Source organism: Carya illinoinensis, chromosome 12, assembly GCF_018687715.1.
Source record: "Carya illinoinensis cultivar Pawnee chromosome 12, C.illinoinensisPawnee_v1, whole genome shotgun sequence".
Lineage (NCBI taxonomy): Eukaryota > Viridiplantae > Streptophyta > Magnoliopsida > Fagales > Juglandaceae > Carya > Carya illinoinensis.
Window position 1 is genome coordinate 14,904,290 of NC_056763.1, and position 25,854 is coordinate 14,930,143.

The 25,854-nt window shown below is 35.3% G+C and overlaps 2 protein-coding genes across 9 annotated transcripts; both read right to left on the reverse strand.

The window, feature by feature from the left end:
* Window positions 1–6,857: 6,857 nt before the first annotated feature.
* Window positions 6,858–10,169, reverse strand: LOC122289779 ((+)-cis,trans-nepetalactol synthase NEPS1-like). 6 transcript variants are annotated; one of them, XM_043097056.1, is made up of 3 exons: window positions 9,945–10,169; window positions 8,917–9,053; window positions 6,858–7,997 (listed from the first exon to the last, which is right to left on the reverse strand). In XM_043097056.1, exon 3 carries the CDS (start codon window positions 7,949–7,951, stop codon window positions 7,166–7,168), a length of 786 nt encoding a protein of 261 aa, XP_042952990.1. In that variant the 5' UTR covers window positions 7,952–7,997; window positions 8,917–9,053; window positions 9,945–10,169; the 3' UTR covers window positions 6,858–7,165. The 6 variants fall into 6 exon arrangements, with proteins under 6 accessions (XP_042952990.1, XP_042952989.1, XP_042952988.1 ...); XM_043097055.1 differs by having other exon boundaries at window positions 6,858–8,000; XM_043097054.1 differs by having other exon boundaries at window positions 6,858–8,003.
* Window positions 10,170–20,211: 10,042 nt separating this feature from the next.
* On the reverse strand, window positions 20,212–23,777 carry LOC122289781 ((+)-cis,trans-nepetalactol synthase NEPS1-like). Of its 3 annotated transcripts, none has more exons than XM_043097063.1 (3): window positions 23,599–23,777; window positions 23,170–23,260; window positions 20,212–21,255 (listed from the first exon to the last, which is right to left on the reverse strand). In XM_043097063.1, exon 3 carries the CDS (start codon window positions 21,208–21,210, stop codon window positions 20,425–20,427), a length of 786 nt encoding a protein of 261 aa, XP_042952997.1. In that variant the 5' UTR covers window positions 21,211–21,255; window positions 23,170–23,260; window positions 23,599–23,777; the 3' UTR covers window positions 20,212–20,424. The 3 variants fall into 3 exon arrangements, with proteins under 3 accessions (XP_042952997.1, XP_042952996.1, XP_042952994.1); XM_043097062.1 differs by having other exon boundaries at window positions 20,212–21,258; XM_043097060.1 differs by having other exon boundaries at window positions 20,212–21,261.
* Between the last annotated feature and the right edge of the window lie 2,077 nt (window positions 23,778–25,854).

Sequence of the window (25,854 nt, forward strand, 5' to 3'; positions counted from 1 at the left end):
ATCAAATAAATAAATAAATCAAGTTTGAAGGACCCTCATGGAGATGCCATTACAACATCAGCAATAAGAGGAGCTCTTGAGGAAGTTACCAATTAAGCGCCAAGATTGATTTGAAGAGATACAGATGATGATATCCTAACAATTTATTATGACTCCTTTACCATCTTAAACATATTTTATAACACTTTTTATAATATTTAGACCTAGAGTTTGATTAACTGAATTCCAACATAACAATTTCCAACAATTGTTTAATTATTTAGTATATTTGAATTTCACATTTGCTGCCTTGCGTTCAAATGAAATATCATGTGTTCGAACGCGTAGTTTGTTTTATGTTCAGAATCAATGGTATAATCACTATTCGAAGAGTATAAAATGGGAACATATGATGCTCAAATAATTTTTATATTAGTTTGAACTAGCTTTCTCAACATTAAAATGTGTACCATTTTTATTCAGACAAACATCACTTCTATTCGAATGGAAATAGACTAATCAAATCATGTTCAAATAGTAGCAAGTACCATTCGAACCATATACAGTTTCAAGTAGGGCTGTAATCGAGCCGAGCCGAGCCGAGCCGGTTTTTGGCTTGCCGAGCTCAGCTCGACTCAAAATACTCGAGCTCGAGCTCGAGCCCGAGTTCAAGATTTTTTTTAATTCTTTGTTCGAGCTCGACTTGATAAGATAAACTCTCAACTCGAGCTCGTCCCACAAACGAGTTCGAGTCGAGCCAAGCTCGAACTCGAGCTCGAGCTTGAATTTTTTTTCTTTTTAATAAGATTTAATAATTAATAAATTAAATAAATAAATAAAAAGAACTAATATTGAATTTATACAACTAACAAGCAGAACCTCTATTAAATTATAAAATTTTAAAAAATTTATAAATAACTAATATCTAACTAGTTGATATTTATCTATAATAATAATATATTATATGTCTACATATATTATTAATACATACACTTAATATGATAGGCTGATAGCATATATCTATTTCATATATGGTTCCCACGTACTAGTATATAAAATTATTAAATTTTATCGACTAATTATTATACAAATTATAAAATATACCTATTAAGTATATTCACTATATAGACATAAATAATTAGAATACATACTATATATTTAATTATAAAAGTGGTATGCTTATATTATTAGCTAATACATATATACATGCATAGGTGTATATATCTTTATCAATATATGAATAAGTTTTAATTGAGTCAAGCTAACGAGTCGACTCGAGTATAAACGAGCGAGTCTAAACGAACCTTAGTCGAGTCGAGTCGAGTTTTGTCTAGTGTGTGTCATTTACAAATCGAGCGGGTATCTGCTTTCACGAACGAGCTTTTTTTTTCACGAGTCGAGTTCGATTCGAGTTTAACCGAGCGGGCTATCGAACAGACTGGTTCATTTACAGCCCTAGTATCAAGATTCAAACCAATATAATTCTTAATTGAATGGCTATTCAAATTACTATCATTTTTATTCGAACTCATCTCACTCCTATTTAAAGGACATAACATTATCATATGTTGTTTGAACACCTAAGGAATGTGTCCGAACCATATATGTTCTCATCATTTAAACGAATCTCACCCACACTTGAATAAGGAACATTCTTATTCAAACACATATCACTTCGGTTCAAACAGTTACAACATGATTGTGAACCATCTATGGTCTCATCATTCAAACGCATATCACTTTTATTCGAATAGGAATTCATTTAAATATTCAAATGACCTATTCTTCCATTGAACGTTTGTCAATACATTTAAATGTCACATAAACTATTCAAATACCAGCCCTATCTCGTCACTGTTCAAACCTATTTATGAGTTCAAATTTGAATCAAACGATCAAACGTTATTTAGGGGTGAAATACATTCGTCTTGAAATGATAGGGTATTTGGGACGAAAAATTTTCACCCCAAAATACTTTTTGGGAAGAAAATCCTATCTTTTGGGACAATATATTTCATCCCAAAAGATCTATTCTGTTGTTGTGATATTTACCAAACAGCACATAAAATTAGTCTAAGCAAATTTCTAGTGAACTTTTTAAGAACCAATTTGCTTAAAAAGGAACTTCTGAAAATGAAAATATAACTACAAAATCCCAACAGAAATTCTGGACTACATGGAATTAATGGGAAATAAGAATCAGAATGATATATTTAGTAGGCCTCCTACCCACCCGAGTAGCAACCCTCTTCACCTTTAGTCCCCGCTTGGGCGTGGTCCTTCCCTGTGCTCGCCTTACAAAATGCTCATCCATCCCTATCATGCAAGTAGAAGGATGAGGGCAGAAACCAACCACTCCTTCGTTCACTAACAAATGACAATCAAAATCAAAATAAAAATAGGTCCAAACATAAGCAAAAAAATCCAAACAACCAACTAAAATGAAACAAAAACGATTCAATACCAAAAAGCAAAGGCATCGCGACCAAATGTCATTGTTCTTTGGTTCCCGACCAGAAATCCATGACGTTGTGGATCTATAGTTTGCACGACCGATAAATAGATCTATCCTACTTCTTGAGATCCACGATGTCAGACATGAAGAAGTGATGAGAGGAGGAAGAAGAAGAGAGTAGAGGGAGAAGAAGAAGACGAGGAAGGAAAAGAAAGAAGAGAGGAGAGGCTTGTAGAAGGAGGAGGAATCGAAACAAGAGGAAAGTAGAGGAGGAAGGAGGAGGCAACGGCAAGAAGAGAGGTGAGTTTGATGAATCAGGATTTTGGTTTTTATATAAATTTAGGTGGGGTTGGAGGGCAAGCAGGCCAATATGTAACACCCAAACCTATGAGGAAAAATCTTATCTCATTAATTTATTTAGATCAAATTCCTTCTTCATGTATTTTAATTTAAGAGTCTTCATTATTGTTATTATCTTTAAAATTTGTTCTTGAATTCATAAAATGATTTTATGCCATTTTGAAAAGTATTTTAAAAAAACTTGGAACAAAAGAGGGTCTTTTCTTCCTTGTTGCTTCAGGCATTCATTTCTTCTTACTTTTCTTCAGCTCACCTTTCAGCTCTTGGAATGGAACCCTAACTTAGATCTCCTCAAGAAGGAGACTAAACTCATGCAAGTACCCATTTTTTATTCATTTTTCCTTAGAGATTTTGCTCTGTACACAAAATAGCAACGAAGAGTTTCATTATCTGAAATTTCTGCAAGTTCCAGCAAAGAACCTCCTTCCTCCATTTCTTTCAACTCACACCTCTATCTTTTGCTTTGATGCTCCAGTTCACACCCTTGGGAAGAAGACTAAGTCAGCTGAAAACCTAATTCCAAATCCCTTGTTTGTTAGGTCTATGCTAAGCACAAAACAACAACAACACCAATTGATTTTTCTTTAGAGAGAGAGAGAGAGAGAGTTAAGCTACTAAACAGCCTATTGTTCATCCAACTTTCACACACCAGCCCACGTGTTTTTTTTTTTAACTCTCTTTTCCATTTGAAATCTGTCTTTTTCCCAGAACCCCCCATTAGTCATCCTACGCCTTCCCCCCGTTGTCCTGCATCGTCCCCCACCCCCCACTGTCTTGCATCCTTCCCCCTAATCGGTGTACATTGTCCCATGTCCCCCATTTGGCATCGTCCTTCCCCCACCACCTAGCTCATTGCCGCAGCAGGCCAGCATTGTTCTGTTCTTCCACAAGGGTAAGAAATGAAAGAAAGCATTTTTATTTTTCTCTTTTAGTTTTGTCTCTCCATTTCTATAATTTTGTGTGTTTTTGTGTTTAATGGATCTATGAGTTTGTGTTTTTTTTTTTTATCTGTGTTTTTGTGGATTTTTGTGGGGGTGTTGTTTTTTGTTTTGTGGGATTTGTGGGGTTTTGTGGAGCTTTTTGTTCTATTTTGTGGGGAGCTTTTTTTCGTCATGGTATTGGGAGTGGTCCCATTACTTCCACTCATGTAGTAGCAAAAGTGTAGGAAGAGGGTAAAATCATTGAGGCCGGGTGATGAAAAGTTTCCTCCATTTTGGCTTGGATTTTTTGTTCAATACAAGAAGTAGAGCAAATGATTGCTAGTGAAGAAGTTTAGCTAGGCTTCCATGTTGATAGTGCAAATCCCTTCCATTTTCACAGACAAAAAAAAAAAAAAAAAGAGGCTAGCTAGCTAGCTTATGTTTTTAGTTGTTTAAAACTAACTAGAAAAAGGAAAAAACAAAGATTATGTTCTATGTTTCAGTTGCTTGCTTTTTGTATGTATATTAGGCCTCACTTGAGCTTATTTGTTGGAAGATTGATATCATTTATTTTCAAAGATGACCTTTTTAATATCAATTAGAGTAGGTGCGAGTCACCTTTTCCTCTTCAAGTGTGTTGGCTTTTAGATTACAACTAAATTGCACATTTTCTTAGGAATAGCCCCTATGATTTTAACCTCTTCCTACACTTTATGTTTGCTTATGCAGTTGAAGCGGTGGGTGTTAGTCATCTACAATCAATTTTGAGTTAAAAAGCGTGATGAGCAAAAGAGAAGATAAAAGTCGACATTGATTTCACCGAATCAGGTGTGATATACATTGTTAGTTGAAAATGTTGTTAATGTTTTATATTGCAACATTAAGTTGATGCATTATTTACACTTTGTTATAGGGATACCATGATTCACTAATTCCATACCACCTCCCGGAATCACAAGTTGGTGGTAGTCTTGATGAGATTGTTATCCCAACCCAATGTAGTACTCTAACACAACCAACGCCACCGGGCAATAATGAGGTATGAGTTTATTATTCAACTTTATAAATCTTCCTGAAATCTTCCAACGTTGATGTCTTTGTTTTAATTTTTCAATTTTGCATATCTCTAGGAAATGCCATGCATGCCCCATGGGACTTAGTGCAAGTCAATGGTCGAGTTTGTGCAACAATTGGTTTAGATGAATTAGTGTAACAAATGGGTAAATGTGTATTTGTAAATAGTTGAATGGGGTGTGAAAATTATTTTTGTTGCAACTTACTTGAGGCCCATAGGGAGTATAGAAACCATTCTAAAATGGTTGAATGGGGTGTGGAAATTATATTTGTTGTAACTTACTAGAGCCGGTATGGAAATGATTGTAAATTATGTACATAATCGTTGTGGAAATGATTGTAAATATAGTTTAGTTGATCATTTATGAAGGAGCCGTGAAGGGTGTTAATTTTTTTTTTTTTTCCCAATAAGATTACGGCTGTGGTTGTAGTTAATGTTTTTTTTTTTTTTTTTTAGTTGAGAAATTTATGCTTTTAGGCTTGGTTTGAATGGAGAAATGTTTTCATCTCATTTCAATATCCAAACAACACAAGCACAAATATTTTTCAATTCCAAATTTTTAACTGTTTCATCTAATCATTTCTTTATTATTATAACTTTTCCAAACTTTCAAACAAAACACAAAAAACAATTCAACTCTTTTAAATATCAAAACAAAAATTATATTCTAACAATATTTTAATTTCATAATATTTTTATTCATTTTTTTCTCTATCATTTCCCAAAATCCTATAAAACATTTTAACTCAAACTATTTCTAACACATCTAATCTCAACTTAAATATCTCACTACTATTCATAAATTATCTCTACTCACTATCTAAACTAGGCCTTAGTTAACATTCCAACTTAAGCATCGAAATGTAATATTCCCATATTGGTATGTTCCAGTATAGCATTTTGGGATTAGCATTTCAAGATTAGCTATATACATATAATGATAAATTTTGTGCATGCGCACGTACGTGCATACACACACACACACATATATATATATATATATACACATACATATACACATATATAGGGATCGACCAAGCTAGGATTTATGTAAAGGGAGCCGTCGGATATATAAAAACTTGTACATAACAAAAATTAAAAATGGAAAATGATAACATGCCCCTCATTTTTCTCCCTCATTTTGACTGCATGTATTTAATTATTATTTTTTTTTTCAGCTTAATGGTTAAGGAAGTGACTATTAGATTATTGGTATCTTTTTTATTTTTTAAAAATATTTAAAGATGATTAAAAAAATGTGAAAAAGAAAAAAAAATAAATAAAAAGTGGGATTCAGCCTAAGGGCCACGTCCAAGGATTACTACTAGGTGGCACCTTAACAGTACCCTTGAAAAATTAGTTAAAAGCGTACATAAATATATAAGCAGTTTCGAGTTTGGAAGTAAAATAAAAAATAAAAGCACTTAACCTGCCAATTGACCTCAATGTTTTTTTAACAAATAAATATCTTTAATTATTACATTCTTTCTCAATATAGATTAGCAAATAAATTATAATAAATTCGTCATTTATTTTGTTAGGAAACCTTATCTCAACAATATTAAAGTTGAAAAAGTTCATTCAAATGTATTTTATTTTGAAACCCAATCTTAACAATATTAGTTTGTCCTTTTTTGTGGCTGTCAAAACTAGTGCCGAGCCACTTGGGCCTCGGAAAGTTTTTGGACATATTGTCTTTTGAGTTTTGTTACATACAAGTAAAGTCGTGTACTAATTTGCGTACCAATATTAATTCCTTCATACTTAAAATTTTAATTAACACTGTTTTCAATAAAATTTACTTTTTGACCAATCACAATTTCATATCTTTTGCTCTTTTTTTCATATTAATATACATTTACCTCATAAAGGCAACCAAGGTAAGGAATCTTTTTTCCTCAAATTTGTAGATATCGAAGCTAAATTGGAACCAACTTATATGGCATGAAACAAAGATAAGTTTATGGTTTGTGGTATAACATGCGTAAAACTTACTGTGTACACAACTCTGATTATAGGTAGAGAGACGGATTTGGATTCCCTAGAATTGCTATTCGAACTCGAAGACTTAAAGTGGAAAGAAAAATTTTATCTGCAAATTTCTCATTGCCTGATACATTTCCTCATATGCAGCAACTCATCAGTCATCACAAGGTAGCTTTATTTGCTCGAACCAGAGTAGATCATTTTATTGAAGAAAACCAAGGTGAAAATTGAAGGCTTTTAGAAGTTTTTAGAAACACACATATTTGTACCTTTTTTAGTTCACACCAATATAACCAAAGGCTTTGCTTTCCATCACTTTCCAACCACAAACACTAGTTTTACTGGCTTGGAGTCATGTAGGTTGCCTCCTTAATGCTTATCTTGATTTCATTAGTCAATCCAGCCTCCATCAACCAGCAGGTCATGCCCATTAACAAAACCAGAATCATCTGATGCAAGAAAGAGCACAGCATCAGCCACATGTCCAACTTTTAGCACAAGTCCATTTAAGCTTGCACGTGGCTCAAAAGCCTTCTCCAACTGTTCTACATCCATTCCAAGTGCACTGCATACCAAAGGAGTCGCGACTGCAGAGGGTGATACACAGTTGACCCTAATCCCATGCTTCCCTAGTTGCCTGCTTGCGGATCGAACAAGCCCAAGCACTGCATGCTTGGACATATAGTAGTCAGTGTGTTTGGTTGAACCCCGACTTGCTGATACACTTGCGGTGCACACAATGCTCCCCCTCACACTCTTTTCAACCATGGCACGCGCTGCATGCTTTACACATGCGGCCATGCCACGCACATTGATCGCAAAAAGGTGGTCAAGGGCCAACAAGTCGAGGTCAAGTACAGTCTGATCTGACCTACTATAAATCCCTGCATTGCTAAACATGATGTCAAGCTGTCCATAGTTTTTGAGCGTCCATTCTACCATGGCTTTGACCTGCTCTTCATTAGTAACATCACAGCGTATGTATGTACAATGGTTCAAACCAATGGATTTGGCAACCTGCTGGCCTAGTTCTTCTTGGATATCAGCAATCACCACCATAAGTGCACCATGCTTGGCAAAATGATGTGCGGTCGCCTCCCCAATGCCACTAGCACCACCAGTGACTATGGCCACTTTGCCTTCTAGTTTCTTCTTGCTCATTGTGGATTCAGTCATTGTTGTATAATAATATAATTTATCAGATGGATGGGACAGCAACTGTCTGCTACTAAAAGATGATGACAGGTATGGTAAACTTTCAGATCAAGTAGGAAAACCCAACATTTGATAGTACTACTTCACAAAAATCAAATAGTATTATTAATTTCACAGAAAATGAAGTAATTAGAAAAGATTTATAGCAGATGTAGGGATTTAGATTTGAAATGCGGCGCTCAAACTTAATGACCAAACCACAGATATGAACATAATATCAAGAGGTTGAAACGAAAGCTTTATCAATGTGCACACTACAAGAAACTTGAATTTATTTGCAACAGCCAGAAATGTGTTCCAAAAGTGAATTTTTGCGAAGTGGAATCCATGTGATTGTGAGACTAATGGGACACGTGATTGTTGGCTGAAAAAAAAAAAAAAAAAAAAAAAAAAAAAAAAAAAAAAAAAAAGTTATTTTGGCTGAAAACAATAGTTTTCACAAACAGAAGTACACTTGCTAAAAACTCCATTATCAATTTTACTGTCATGGGGCCAAACTAACAAACTGAGTTGAGTGTTAACAATGGAGTTAAAAAATATGTAGTAATGAGGTGAACTGTTTGGACAGTTTCTAGCTGTTGGAACAGTCTTGATTGTTTGATCTGTGATTAACTCCTTGAACAGTTAGAACATGAGAAAATGTATTTAGTGAATTCTGCAACATGCTTTTCTATAAATCAATGTTATTGTGAATCATTTTGGTACATATTTAATCATTTCTCATTATTTATTTACTAGTTATATGACGTGTTTCAGCTGATCGTTCCTTTCTTCTTCTTCTTCTAGTGATGTTTGGCTGACATTATGCTAATATTCTGTGCAAGTTTTTGTGCCCAGAGAGGAAAGCCTTCAGCCACAGTGACCATAACCAGAGGAAAAACATCTGTTATATGAATATATGTCTTTCTTCTTCATGGTATACATACCTTAGCTGTTGATTTATATTGTCTCACCCATTGAAGTTAGGAGAGATGTAGAAGATGAAGGGATTGGTTAGGAGCAGACCGTTAACGATGTTGCTCGTGAGAAGTCGAACTAGTTAGCTCTCCTCAGAATCATCTTCCTGGTAATTTTTTCTATCTTGTTAGTTTTGCTTATCCAGTGTCATATTGTAAGGGACCAACCAAGAAAAGAAAGAAAAGTCGGAAAAATGCTAAAGAATACTCAAGAAAGAGAATGGATGAAATCAAGAATCATTCACTTCAATTCTTGATGCGAGTTTTTGAGGAACTCTGAACCTCCACATGAAAATCATCCACAACACTTGAAAACACTTACATGCCTTACATCTACACAACCCACCCCTATATACACGCACCGTTCTAATCAAAGTAAAACGCAGACTACAGCACATAAAACGCACACATTACAATCCCCCCTTTCCCATGAATATGTGCCGTTTCATTTAACCTTCAATACACCGATTTATTAATTCTCTTAAACACCCCGGTTTCCCTTTACTTCCTTTATTCCAGCCGTTAATCTCGTTATTCTTCAATCTGTCACATAACACATATGTTTAAGAAGAGGATTTGTGTTTTTCATTTCAATTCTTATTGAGGCCGAATTCATAGCAAATCATGATTGCAGCCACCTACAAGCTAGACTAGTAAATCTATTTAGAAGCTTGTTTATTTAAGTACCAAACACACTTTTGATATGTGGAAGCCTGACAAAACAACTTGTATAAAAGGTATTGGTATTTTTTACTTTTTTTTTTTATAAATATAATGGCCCCAGACATCACCAGGTAAGGAAAGAAGATTTGAGAAAAAATAGAAACCATATAGAATCCATAAAATAAAGACTGCACAAAGTTCCTAATTACGCAAACAAGTAGCTTCAGAACAGAAAAATAAATCACAGCAAATTACAGAGAACAACTTCTTTGTTTTTTAAAGAACCATGTAGATTTGACCAGAACAAGATTATGGAGAATAATAGATTGACATACCGAATATGGGATTGTGTTGGAACTGGAAGAAGGTAAGGAAGAAGACGAAGAACGTTCAAGCGGTGGAAGTTTCTCTCCCTCGGAAAAATCCCTTTTGAAGCATAAAACCAGACACTCCAAAGGTCAACCGAGAAAGGTAAAGATGATGAGCTGTGGGATACTAGGATGGTGCGTGTATAATTTACGGAGATGATATAATTGTTGAGTCGTGCAATCCTGTTAAAAGTAAGTGGACTGTATATTCAAAAATTTATGTGGACAAAAGTTTTTTATTTTTTTCTCGATACTTCTGCCTGCATTTTAAAAAGTTATGTTACAAAATTCCGACAATTTAAAAAAGAATTAAAAAATAATAGCCTCTCTCTCTCTCTCTCTCTCTGCTATCCGAACCCGCCATTTTATTCAGTCAGACAAGGAGTACAAGAAGGTACCTTTTCTTCTCTTTGCAGACGGAATTTCTTCATCATGCATAGGGCTGTAAATGAACCAGTCTGTTCAATAGCTCGCTCGATTAAACTCGAATCGAACTCGTCTCGTGAAAAAAAAAAAGTTCGTTCGTTAAAGCAGATGCTCGCTCGATTTGTAAATGACACATACTCGACAAAACTAGACTCGACTCAACTAAGGCTCGTTTAGGCTCGCTCGTTTATGCTCGAGTCGACTCGTTAGCTCGACTCGATTAAAACTCATTCATATATTAATAAATATATACATACACCTATGCATGTATATATATATTAGCTAATAATATAAGCATACTACTTTTATAATTAAATATATAATATGTATTCTAATTACTATGTCTATATAGTAAATATACCTCATAAGTATATTTTATAATTTGTATAATAATTAGTTGATAAAATTTAATAATTTCATATACTAGTATGTGGAAACCATATATGAAATAGATATATTCTATCATATTAAGTATATGTATTAATAATATATGTAGGCATATAATATATTATTATTTTGGATAAATATCAACTAGTTAGATATTAATTATTTATAAATTTTTTAAAATTTTATAATTTAATAGAGGTTCTACTTGTTAATTGTATAAATTCAATATTAATTCTTTTTTATTTATTTATTTAATTTATTAATTATTAAATCTTATTAAAAAAAATAATTCAAATTCGAGCTCGAGTTCGAGCTCAAACTCGAACTCGTTTGTGGGACGAACTCGAACTCGAGTTCGAGTTGAGATTTCAACTTATCGAGTCGAGCTCGAACAAAGAATTAAAAAAAAGAGTATTTTGAGTCGAGCTCGAGTTTGGCAAGCCAAAACTCGGCTCGATTACAGCCCTAATCATGTAGTTGTGCATGTCATTTGACTCCTTTCACTTGTGGGATTCTTTCTTGTGGGTTTTGTGAATTGTGAATTGATCACAAATAGGGCCCCTGCATTGCCAAACATGATGCCAAGCTGCCCATGGTTCTCGAGTTTTCCAATCAACATTTTTATGACAGGAAACATTTTTCCACTTAACTAGCAAAAATATCATAACATTTAATTAATATAAGCAATTCATATTTAAGCATAACATCATAACATGTGGTATCATCGTTGTTCTCCATATGTACTAAGAATACCTGTTGGTGACCCTAGTACAACTCACAGTAAAACCATTGACTATTCTTCGTCCACTTAGGAGTCACCACTCCATCCTTAAACACTTCAGAGTGAATAGAGGAGTTCAACTAGGATAACTCCCCATCCTAAACTTTGGGGTCATGACAAAAACTATTTTTCATGCTAATTAAAAAATGTAGTTCATGATATATATGCATTTGTAGCAAGCTTTCAATGCAAAATGACATTTATATGCAATATACTAAAAATGATGAAAATATCACATGTCATCTAAGTATGCACTCAATGTATCATATAATATGATATTTTATGCTCAAAATGAAAATTATAACATATGTGGTATTTATCAATAAATCAGAAATAATTCATCAAGATGTAAGTTAGAGACCAACTTACAAACTTTCCGAATTTGAAAGGTCGTAACGACTGAAATAAAATTATTACTAAAATAGGATTTATACTACCATAGGAAGATGTTCATAATCAAAAGGCTTCAAAAATGAGCATTTATAAAAATACCCCTAAACTCTCAAAAATTGCTACTAAGGCCCTAAATTTTTCATTATTTGCAAACGAACATCAAATTTAACCAAACTTTATGGGCCCCATAATTTTCATATTCTAAAACCATCTATTCCTTTAGAATTATAAAATTTAAAGTGGACCTAGTTCAAATGCACAACATATGGCATGTACTCTAGTTAATGCCTAAGTGTATTTTTAACTATTGATATCTATGAATGCATGCTTATACAATTTTCTTAAAGCACAAATAATCAATATATTCCTTAATGACATGGTATAAACAAATTCTAGGGTGAACAAATTCATCCCAACACTTAATCATGGCTAAAAACCTTAATCTTCATTAATCCTTCATTAATTAAGCATGATACATGCTCTTAACCTGTAACAACCCGCTTCTTCTTTTATAGTTATGAGCCTTGTTTTGCATGCCAAACCTCGATGGAATATTTTTACAGATACCAAGCGGATTTTAAAGTAAATCCAGTATTTTAAAACTTATGAATATTTTAAATGTCTTGAAAATATTTATATGTAATATTTCCAGTATTATCAAACTAAACTTTGTTTTTAAATAACACAATTATAATTTTTTTTAAGAATGCCAAAAATATTATAATTGTGAAAAATTATTTAATTTAAATGATTCTAGTCACTTAAAAATATTATGAGGTTTAAATTTATGTTAAAAACTCTAAATTAAATTAAATGGTTTTATTCTCTTCAAGTGATTAACAAGACTTCATCATTTTAATTTATGATGAAGAAATATTATTTTATAAATTTTAATTTATAAAATAATAATGTCTTAAATCCTTCAGTCTTTTAAATTAAATAAATGTTTACACATTTTCAAATCAGTATTTAAACTCACTGTTAGATCGTTTTGAATATCCCAAAACTATGGGCTTGGATTAAATACCCAAGCCCCTAGCTTTTTCCCCTCACTTTTTCTCTTTCCCCCTCTTTGCTCTCCCTTTTTTCCCCAGCCCGATAGAAGTTCAATCTATCCTCTCCACCGTGCTTCTCCTCCCAGCTCAGCCACGCCGGCCACCTTTAGTCACCTCCACCATCGGCAGCTCCCCTTCATGCCGTTGAGTCCAACCTCACTGGTGGTGAGTCACACGGTGGCCTCTCTCTCCTTCTATGGCAGCTTGACTGAATGGGTTTCAAACCCATTTATCTCACCTTGCTCCGCCGTATGCAACCAACGGAGCCATCGAGCATCTCCACCGACACCTCAAGCTCACGGGCTTCACCTCCATGGCCTCATTTTCCCCCTAACTCTCTCCCTCTCCGTTGCACCACCTCACACACGCACAAAGCAACACATGGGTTCCTCCACTTGTACCACCGTGCACTGTCACCTAGGCCACCGCACCACTATCACCGTGATCCTCAGCCACCCACGACCTCCCCTGGCTATTCTCATGCCCAACCAAAGTCCCCATCTCTCTCACTCTCCCCCACTCTCTCATGGGTCTTCCAAGACCCACAGCGTAGATTCGCCGCCTCCAACCACCGTACAGCCAACACCTCGCCACAATAGCTCTACCACACCTCCCTCAAGTCTTCCAATGGCTAGTCTTTTGAAGCCCACAAATTTCCCAGTTTAGCCATACACAGCCCAAAACCCCTCCACAAACCACCGTGCCTCCACCGCATGCCACCTCAGCACCACCATGAGGCCACCACTCTAGGACCACAACCAAACCTTTCCCCGCTCAGAGCCACACCTATAGTCATCTCTAGTAGCCCAAACAGCCACTATACACGGTTTAACTGCCACGTATGTCTCTTCCTACGCCTTTATCCCATCGATGGGCAACGAGCAACGCATGAGTTATCCTATTGATGGTATAACCATCTATCCCTCGTTATTTATATTAAATGTTAGATGGTTGGTTGGGTGGTAGACTGTGTTATTATGAAGTGTGGTTATGTAGTGAATTGTTGGTAGTAATCATGTAGTTGTGATGCGACATAGTGTTGCGAAAGGAGTACACATGGCTTGTGCTCCATGTCCTGTAGCGATGGACTGTGTGATGTGCGTCGTGTAGCGACGTACTGCATGATGTGCGTCGTGGTAATAAGTGATGTAGCGCAGGGAGTACACATGGTGCGTACTCCATGTGGTGTAGCAATGCACCGTATGGCGTGTGGTGAGGAAAAGGATGGTTGTATAGTAGAGGAGCGTAAAGCGTGTTGTGTAGCATCAGGAACTGTATAACGGTATTTCTATATAGTTGTGATATGACCTGTAGTCCAAGGTGACAGGTGTTGCCTTGTAGTTGACTTATGGCTTAGAATGTGTGAACTAATGGGGTAGTGTAAGAGTAACGTAACTGAAGCATGACTGGGGTCATGACATAACTCGAGATTTGTCTGAAGCAATGTGATGTGACAGAGATGCAATGGTAAATGGAGCCCTGTCGTGTCAAGTGTTGAAATAAACTTGTAAAAGGAATCGGGAAGTAGAAAGGTCCTACTGACCAAATTTAGGTAGAAGTTGGTATCGGAGTATGGAGCTTGTTTATATGAGTGGGCATTCATTGAACTATAAGTTGATCTTAGGTGACAAAAGGGATAAGGTACATGTGCATCTGGTAAGACACGTGTACCGAACGGATTTACCATATATAATGGGTAATATGTCTTAAGCATGGTTGCACGATGTTTAAACCTCAGAATTGGCTTAAAGTCATATGGCATGTATAGTTGGAAATGAGGATTAAGTATGGGCTAGGATACATGAATATAGTAATGGGTAAGATGTCTAGGATTGGGATACGTGATTTTGTTGGTCTTAGTATTGCATCGAAATGTGGTTGATAAAAGAGTAAGATGAAGGTTGTCTCAACCTTAAGGTGAATCATAGAGGTTCACTTTAAAGGATAAGACCTCGAAGTAGAGCGTTGGATTTGAAAAATGTGACCCAAGTGGGTCCCAAAGAGAAGAAATGTGATGAGGGAGACATAGAACATGGAGGTAGTGACATTAAATGGATCCTAAAGGTTTTAGTATAATAAATGGCACGTAAGAACATGGGAATGGATAAAGAGTATTCCAAGTGAGGTGTAATTCTATTTCTAGTATAGTTACTTCTATATTAGATAGAGAATGAAGTTGAGGTTTTGTGTATGCACGTAGGTTTCCATCTGACACGCATATGAATGGATTGCATGAAACGAGTATGGCATGGAGTCCAGGTAAGTATTATGTCCATACTCTTCTAAAGTTTTATAAATAAATGAAAATGAAAACGAAACGCTTTTCCTTTACGATACTTTACAAAATGGCACAAAACTGGTTTTACAAAAGAATGCTAAGTATAAGTTTTTAAGTATAAATATGTAACGACCCTCCTTGGCAACCCCTTTTTACGCACCCAAAGTATGTGAGTATATGCATGTGAATGGATGTTATACGTAGTAAGTATTGGATATATTTTCACAAAAATAAATTATTCGAAATATAAATGCTTATGTTTTAAATAATAGTGTGCAACGGCCAATGAAAACGATAAAAAAAAATGTATGCATGTTAGGAAAGAATGCATGTATGTTAAGACTCTTTAAAAAATGAAGGCAGCAAGGCATGGAGAACTATTTTACGAGAAGAAAATCTTTTTTAAAGAAAAACCTCACCTCACAATGTTTTAAAATGAATTGAATGTCTATGTATGATATGTATGGAGTGATGAATGCATGACTGAAAACTTATATTATTATATTTTAAATGTATGAAGTAATGTCTTCGAGTCATCGACTCATCGACTCATTTTAGTTTTTATGTGTGCCCTCCTAGGGACAAAATGAGCATGACGCATCAGGACAAACACGACCCAAAGGGAAAAGCACGAAAACTTAGACACAAAGTTTTGTACGAGAGACTTTAATTTAAAATTTTAATATTTTTTATAACCTTTTAAATTAAGAAACATGTTTTATTTATAATCATGGAGTCTTTTGTATCCTAACATGGAAGAAAAAGAAATTTCAAAACGAACGGTAATTCCCATCTCTTTTCACAAAATCATTTTGTAAATGACCCATAACAAGAACGGGCATTACATAACCTAAATCATAAATGAATGCTTTCTCAATTCAACAAAAACATATATTTTTATTCTTATCTCAATCACAAGACTTTCTAAATGCTTAAGGATCAGCCCTAGGTGAATAAATCAAAACTTCATGTCTTAATCATAACTTAATTAAAAACCATGCATTCTTGATGATCAACCCAAGCTAGAATCAAAAATTATCATGGCATGCTTCTAATTTCAAAATTGAAACTTCAATGATCATTCTAAGACATTAATAAACCATATCATAAATTATAAGACATGACATAACCAAAATTTTCTCTAAAAATAATTTAAACTCTTAAACCATTCTTAATTATCCTAGTTTTGAATTAAGCATGGTAACTTTATCTAAACTTAACCAAAACCCAATCTAATTCTTAAGAACAAAACTTGACATGTAAACAAAGATCTAGTAGGACAAGAAAACTCACAAATTATGTGGCCCAATCAAGCTGCCAACACAAGAACACCAAGAACTTCAAGAACACTCAATCTCACATACACCTTTTGATTTCCCTCAAGAACAAAGGGGAAGATGGCTCTTAAGTGCTCAAGAGGAGCTAGAGTTGAGGTGTGGAGGAAATGAGGGGGTGGAATGAATTTTTGTAGGCAGCCGAAGGGGAGGGGATGGTGGCCTAACCTTTGCAGATTGAGTGGTTTGGGTGGTGGTGTAAGGTGTAGAAATTTCAGCTTGTCTTCATCACCTTGTGTCACTTTGTGCAGGGTGAATAATGTCCTAAATTCACCATGATTTCAGCAATTCAAGTGCTACATTGATCTCAAGGGAGCTGGTCTGGTTGTGGTGCAAAATAAAGGGAAGAAAAACCAAAAAACATCATACACGAAGCTAACGGGTTCAATGGGTAGTTTTCTTGGGCATTTTTTATCATGGCTTTGACATCACCCTCTTGTCTTTTCTTCATGGCTGCTTTGAGCAGGTCATTAGCCATATTTGTAAGGATTTTCAGGTGTAGAAAGGGTTCATGGTTGGTTGCCTGGTGATCATGAAATAGCAACTCAAATGAAAGGGATAAGGGGAGGGGATTGCCGAAATGGAGGTGACTTGAAGCCTTTGATTTAGTTTTTTCTTCTAGTGGGAAAAATGGGTCAAAAGCTCATGATGACCATGAGGACCTCTTGTGGATTGTGTGGTGATAGAGGTGGCGTGGGGTGGTGGCTCGGCTAAGGATAGAAGGGAGGTTGAAACTCAAACAACTTGGTTTCCATCCAACTAGTACCCAAGGTGCAATTCAGTTTGCTATTTTTGGTTTGATACTTGAAACCAAATTAGTCTGGATTCAAAGGGGTTTCATGAGGTGTTTAAGTACCATAGTAGAAAAGGGCATGAAAACATTTGGCTTAAGGGCAAAACAATCCATTGCAGACAAAGGGCACATGTGTGCTAATTGGTGTAGTTTGAGGGTTTGCTATGTCATTTCCATTAATGACATGAGTGGAGGATTATCTAGGGTTCTAATATGATCTAAGAATGATGTAATTGAGTAATGAAATATGAAAATTTAAGATCAAAAAGGCTAAAAATATTCAGAAACAAAATTAAGCTCAAAATAACGTTTAAAGATCACTAATCATGGGTAAGTTGATTAATGGTCCTAACCAAATTTCAAAACTAAATTTGGGTTGAATGAATTACTTGGGTATGCTATGGGCTTGAGGAAACTCATGGTATGGTTTATTAAACTTCAATTTGAAGAGTGAAGAAAATCAAAACAAGCCATTGGGCCTTGCTGGGCTTAAAAGGGCCATGAGTGTGAGTGGAGGTTTTATGAGCTTTGGGTGTGGGTTGATGGAAGGCCTTTGTTTCCAAATTTTGAGAGATTATGAGAGGCCTCAAGATCAACAAAGAAGGAGCTTGAAATGCTCAACTTGACCTAACGGGGCCATGGGTCAAGCCTATACCAAGTTGGGCCGAAAAGACCATATATCTTCCTCAAACTTGGGCCAACTCTTAACCTACCAAGACTTGCATTCCTTGATAGGATTGGTTCACGGCTTCTAAGTATTAGCCCATTCACATTCTAAATTTTTAAAGGCCTTACTAGGATTACTAATGGGCTTGCTCCACTAATCCTTCATGCTTAATAATCAATAAATCTAATATTAATAAATCTAACTATTCTAATAAAATAAATAAACAAAATAATATAATAATAATAAATAAATAAAATATTAAATGCTCAAAATCATAAACTTAATTTAAGGGTGCATAAAGACTAATCCTACTGGTTAATTAGATCGGGTGTTACAAACTTACTACTGTAGACCCAATTGATAGGGATAAAAGAGTCCTTCCAATTACTATGCAAATTCTTGTCATGCTGTCGTGTCGGGAATTTAAATCACTCAGACCTATTTTGTCTTTTTTTCATTAATTATTATCGTTAGTTCATGCTCTCATGTCTCAAGACTGGACATAACAGTATATGCCAATGTTGTTCACATCACCAAGATTGTGGGCTCTACTCGTGGTGATTCAGATGTCTCCCCCTCCTAGGGCTTCCCAACTATTGTTTCCTTCTCAATTTAAACACTCTTCTATGCCAGTTTACTTTTCCCCATGCATTCTCTTCTTTCTTTGCTTCATATCCTTCAGTGCTCTTTGTCAAAACCCTATCTTTCATTCTCCCTTCCTTCTGCTTGCTTCATTGGCCCCCAAGGGCACCTCACAGTTTCCATCTCACGATTCACACACCCCCCCATAATTTTGGGTCTTCGAGAGTGTCTGAACACCTTTTCCTGAGGAACCCTCCTTACTTCAAGGGATATGACTGGTCTTCAATTACCACCACTATTGACCTCAAGAGACTGAGGGACACCTACCGAATCCCTAAGTCTGTGGTCCTAGAGGTTCCTGGACCTCGGCATGGGGCCACCAATTCGATGGGTGTTGTCGATGAGGATGCCTTGCCTATCGTTGCCTTCTCTCACAGGCTAAGACTTCTTTTTTGTCGCCCAGTGCATGACATTCTCAACTACCTAGGCTTGGCTTCCACCCAACTACATCCTAATGCTCGATGAATCTTGATGTGTTTTTGTGTTATATGGTGGATGTTCTGGAGCCTACCAGGGAAGAGTATTCCAATTTGACTGCTAGGGAATTCATCCTAACCCACACGGTCAAGTCGCTAGGAGGTAATGTTTGTAGTTTTCACTCTCGACCTAAGTGTCGGGTTACTCGATTCAAAGGTTGGTACCCTAATGCCAAGGCTTGGCAAAGAAAATTCATTTTTGTGTTTGGGGGAAAGAATTATCCCCCACCATGACAATGATTCAGGCATTGATATGGTGTTCTTTGCATTCATCTATGACAACAAATAATAAATAAGCAAATAAAAGATAAATAAAGTGATAGAGATTTACGTGATTTTGCATAATACCTACGCCCACCAGTTGTTTGGGAGCCAATTCCACTACAATAGGTGATTTTACATTTTTCTAATGACCTTGCATATCTCTCAATACAATGGAAAAATATAAAATTACCTATTGTAGTTGATAAAAACCGGATTGGATCTCAAATTTGGAAAGGTCATCCAAGTAACACAGGATTGCATATGCAAGGGCATGAAAAAAAAAATAGCCATAGTTGATAAAATCTCTTAAATTAATAGGTGATAAAAACCGCTACGTCCACCTGTAGCGTACATAAGTATATAAGAAGTTTCAAGTTTAAATGTAAAAAACTAAATAAATAAATAAAAGCATTTAACCTGCCAATTGATCTCAATAATTTTTCAACAAATAAAGATCTTTAATCATCACATTCTTTCTCAATAAAGATTAGCAATTAATTTACAATAAAATCGTCATTTATTTTATTGCAAAACCGTATCTTCACAATGTTTATGGTTTGTGTATAACATGTGTAGACCTTATTGTGTACAAAACTGTGATTATAGCTAGAGAGGTAGAGAGACGGATTTGGAAATAAGTCGACATATTTCAAAATCAACCCATGAGAGACTTTGTTATTAGCCGATATGTTTCCTCATATGCAGCAACTCATCAGTCATCATCACATAGTAGCTTTATTTGCTCGAACCAGAGAAGATCATTTTATTCAAGAAAACCAAGGTGATAATTGAAGGCTTTTTGAAGTTTTTAGAAACACACATTTTTGGACCTTTTTTAGTTCACACCAATATAACCAAATGCTTTGCTTTCCATCACTTTCCAACCACAAACATTAGTTTTACTGGCTTGGAGTCATGCAGGTTGCCTCCTTAATGCTTATCTTGATTTCATTAGTCAATCCAGCCTCCATCAACCAGCAGGTCATACCCATTAACAAAACCAGAATCATCTGATGCAAGAAAGAGCACAACATCAGCCACATGTCCAACTTCTAGCACAAGTCCATTTAAGCTTGCATGCGGCTCAAAAGCCTTCCCCAACTGTTCTACATCCATTCCAAGTGCATTGCATGCCATAGGAGTTGCGACTGTAGAGGGTGATACGCAGTTCACCCTAATCCCATGCTCCCCTAGTTGCCTGCTTGCTGACCGAACAAGCCCAAGCACTGCATGCTTGGACATATGGTAGTCAGTGCATTTAGTTGAACCACGACTTGCTGATACACTTGCGGTGCACACAATGCTCCCCCTCACACTCTTTTCAACCATAGCACGCGCTGCATGCTTTACACATGCGGCCATGCCACGCACATTGATCGCAAATAGGTGGTCAAGGGCCAACAAGTCGAGGTCAAGTACGGTCTGATCTGACCTACCATAAATCCCTGCATTGCTAAACATGATGTCAAGGTGTCCATAGTTGTTGACCGTCCATTCTACCATGGCTTTGACTTGCTCTTCATTAGTCACATCACAGCATATGTATGTACAATGGTTCAAACCAATGGATTTGGCAACCTGCTGGCCTAGTTCTTCTTGGATATCAGCAATCACCACCATAAGTGCACCATGCTTGGCAAAATGATGTGCGGTCGCCTCCCCAATGCCACTAGAACCACCCGTGACTATGGCCACTTTGCCTTCTAGTTTCTTCTTGCTCATTGTGGATTCAGCCATTGTTATATATAAATATAACTATAAGATGGATGGGACAGCAACTGTCTGCTACTAAAAGATGATGACCAATATATGGTAAACTTTCAGGTCAAGTAGGAAAACCCAACATTTGATAGTACTACTTCACAAAAATCAAATAGTATTATTACATACAAAATTTGTGGACAACTTTGACAGTTAATGGAGTAATTAGGAATGATTTACAGCAGATGTAGTGATTTAGATTTGAAACGCGACACTCAAACTTAATGGCCAAACCATGGATATGAACATAATATCAAGAGGTTGAAACCTAAGCTTTATCAATGTGCACACTACATGAAACTTGAATTTATTTGCAACAACCAGAAATGTGTTCCAAAAGTGTATTTTTGCTAAGTGGAATCCATGTGATTGTGAGACTAATGGGACACGTAATTCTTGGCTGAAACAACAAAAAGTTATTTGGTTTAAAACTGTAGTTTTCGCAACCAGAAGTACCCTTGCTAAAAACTCCATTATCAATTTTACTGTCATGGTGCCAAACTGACAACCTGAGTTGAGTGTTGACAATGGAGTTGAAAAATATATAGTAACAAGGTGAACTGTTTGGACAGTTTCTAGTTGTTGGAGCAGTCTTGATTGTTTGATCTGTAATTAACTCCTTGAACAGTTAGAAAATGAGAAAATGTATTTAGGGAATTCTGCAACATGCTTTTCTATAAATCAATGTTATTGTGAATCATTTTGGTACATATTTAATCATTTCTCGTTTTTTATTTACAAGTTATGTGAAGTGTTTCAGCTGATCGCTCCTTTCTTCTTTTTCTAGTGATGTTTGGCTGACATTATGCTAATATTCTGTGCAAGTTTGTGTGCCTAGAGAAGACAGCCTTCAGCCACAGGGACCATAACCAGAGGAAAAAGATCTCTTAAATGAATATATGTCTTTCTTCTTCATGGTGTCCATACTTTAGCTGTTGATTTATGTTGTCTCACCCATTGAAGTTAGGAGAGATGTACAAGATGAAGGGATTGGTTAGAAACAGACCATTAAAAACGTTGCTGGTGAGAAGTCGAACTAGTTAGCTCTCCTCAGAATTATCTTCCTTGAAATTTTTTCTACCTAACTTGCCGATGGCATTGTTAGTTTTGCTTATCCAGCATCATATTGTAAGGGAACAACCAAGAAAAGCAAGAAAACATGGAAAAATGCTAAAGAATACTTAAGAAAGAGAATGGATGAAATCAAGAATCATTCACTATAATTCTTGATGAGTTTTCAAGGAGCCCTGAACCTCCACATGAAAATCATCTACAACACTTGAAAACACTGCATGCCTTTCATCTACACGACCCACCCTTATATACATGCACCATTCTAATCAAAGTAAAACGCAGACTGCAGCACATAAAGCACACGCATTACAATCCCCCCTTACCCATGAACCGCGCCGTTTCATTTAACTTTCAACCGTTTTATTAATTTTCTTAATCTCGTTATTTTTTAATCTTGTTATTCTTTAATCTTCACATAACACATGATCAAGAAGAGGATTTGTGTTTTTCATTTCAATACTTATTGAGGCCGATTTCATAGCAAATCATGATTGCAGCCACCTACAAGCTAGATTAGTAAATCTATTTAGAAGCTTGTTTATTTAAGTACCAAACACACTTTTGATATGTGGAAGCCTGACACAACTTGTATAAAAGGTATTGGTATTTTTTACTTTTTCTTTATAAATATAATGACCCCAGACATCACCAGGTAAGGAAAGATGATTTGAGAAAAAAAAAAAATAGAACCATATAGCATCCAGATAATAAAGACTGCACAAAGATCCTAATTACACAAAGAAGTAGCTTCAGAACAGAAAAAGAAATCAGAGCAAATTACAGAGAACAACTTCTTTGGTTTTTAAAGAACCCTTTAGATTTAACCAGAACAAGATTATGGAGAATAATAGATTGACATACCGAATATGGGATTGTGTTGGAACAGGAAGAATGTAAGGAAGAAGCCGAAGAACGTTCAAGCGGTGGAAGTTCCTCTCTCTCGGAAAAATACCTTTTGAAGCATAAAGCCAAACACTCCAAAGGGTCAACCGACACAGGTAGAGATGATAAGCAGTGGGATAGTAGAATGTATATAATTTTCAGAGGTGATATATTTGTTGAGTAATTTTGGGCAGAAAAGTATCGTTCAATTCTTTCAAAAATAAGTGGATTTTATTATTATATAATACTTAGAGACTGCATATATGATCTCTTATATTTGTTTTCTGGCCATTGGCCCATTCAGCTACTAGCGTTACAAAATTCTGACAACTTAAAAAATAATAGCCTCTCTCTCTGCGATCCCAACCCGCCATTTTAATCAGTCATACAAGGAGTAAAAGAAGTTACCTTTTCTTCTCTTTGCAGATGGAATTTCTTCATCATGCAGTTGTGCATGTCATTTGACTCCTTTCACTTCTGGGATTCTTTCTTGTGGGTTTTGTGAATTGCGGATTGATCGCAAATAGGTCCCCTGCATTGCCAAACATGATGCTAAGCTGCCCATTGTTCTTGAGTTTTCCGGTCAACACATGTAATTGCGTATTGATCCTATTGATCTATTTTTTTTAATATATTATTCTCACAACAAGCATAGTTTTTTTTTTTTACTCAAAAAAGTAAATATTCATTAATGATAAAGGCCATACTGCACCGTATTAATTATACGTAAGAAGGTGGGTCTTTGTGAAATTCTACTAAATATGGAGGAATCTTGATTAAGGGTATGCTTCAAGTTATATTATTGGATGCTGTCTATTACGTAATTAGTTGTATTAATTCTAAAATCGATGTATTTTAACAGCTTCCCAAGACTCAAAATTGCTCAACATTAATCCTGTGTCCCTTATGATGTCTTGTGCAATCCAGTCTTGAGGTTGTGTTGCTTCCTTTAAAGTTGCTATAGTTCTTTGTGAATCTCCTTCCACTCTAATGTTTTTTAATTGTTTGATGTTGTGAAAATTTGCAAATGCACGAATTCGTAACAAGTAATATAATGATAAATTACGATGTCGAACTCATAAGGACTATTTACTTATTAACTATTGAAATTATTCGAAATCTCAATTATTTGAAAAATTAAGAAAACTGGTGGATTTGGAATTTGAAAATAAAAGAATAAAAACAAATGAAATTAAATCAATATATGAAGACTTAACCAAACACTTAAAAAGAAGAAGATTTCACCCAAAAGAAAACACTAACGCATCCAACTCACCTAACCAATCAAATCTCAAATCTTAACCAGCAATCAATCAATTATCATTCTATCTAACGGCGAAAGATTCTAACTTATCTAAGACCCTCTCTCAAGTAGAATTAGAATTACTTAACATATGATAACCCGATATATGTCTATGCAAATTTAAAAGGATTTGAGCACATTAAAATTTATAATATTTCACATAAAAGCCTCATAAATCACATTGACACATTTCTGCTTTCATTCAATTCATGACATACATCATATGAAGCTACATTACATGCATCATCTCTCAAATTATCACACTACATGCATCATCTCTCGAATTAATATGCACAACAAATCACTCCACTATTGACCAAATAATTGAAAGCATTAAACTCAACGATATATACTCAAAAGGAAAGATAAAATTATAATCACATAGAAATAAGATTCAGAATTATCATGAAGAGGCTATATCATAGCCTTAGCAATACAAAAAAGGTCATAACAGAATCAAAACAAACCATAATAATTATGGAATTCATAATGAAAATTGTACAAAGAAAAGATGAAAGAGTTAAGAATGAAACTGTATGTAGATTAAGAATCTCAATTGTCAACAACTCCAATTCAACCTTTGTCTTCTCCTTCTTTTTCCAAACTTCAAATCTCTCTTCAATGGTGAAAAAAATCCTCTATTTTCAATACTCTAGTCGTCCTCCCTCTTACCTCCCCAAAACAAGATTCTCTCAAAATCAGCTGTTTTTATGCCATCTACCTGATGTGCTATTTTATCTATCGAGATCTTCCTTTCTTGGAAAGTCTTATACATGAAAGTTGTAGCGTTTTTTCTTAACTTTTTGTACATACCCAAATCGTCATTTTTGAAGTTCTCTAGCAAAAGTTATGTTCCAAATACTAAAGGGTATTTCAAGAATTTAGTGCAAGGAATATTTTTTAAGGACTCTTGATGAAGAGAATTTGAATTCGAAAAGGAAAGTTTCCTCCTTAATTCCCATGACTCCTTCAATTTATTTATTCTTAAACAAAAAATAAATAAAATAAATAAAAACTCTAATAAATAAGAAATTAAACACAAACTAGCATAAAAATAAGAATAAAAGTATGATAAAACTTGTATAGAAATTAAAGCTTTAGTTTGTTTTCCTTTCGTGAACATATATAAAATACATACCATGTATAGCATCCATCTACATGCATACATGTAAATACTTTGGGTGCATGAAAATGGGCTGCCAATGAGGGCCGCTACATACTTATACTTGAAAACTTAAGCTTCGTTTTCTTTGAAGTAAAGCGTGTCTCCATGGAGAAAAAGTTACATTTTCCTTTTAGAGAAAGAGCTTTTGTTTTCTTCTTCGTTTATTTAAGAAAAACTTTAGAAGAGTATGAACACA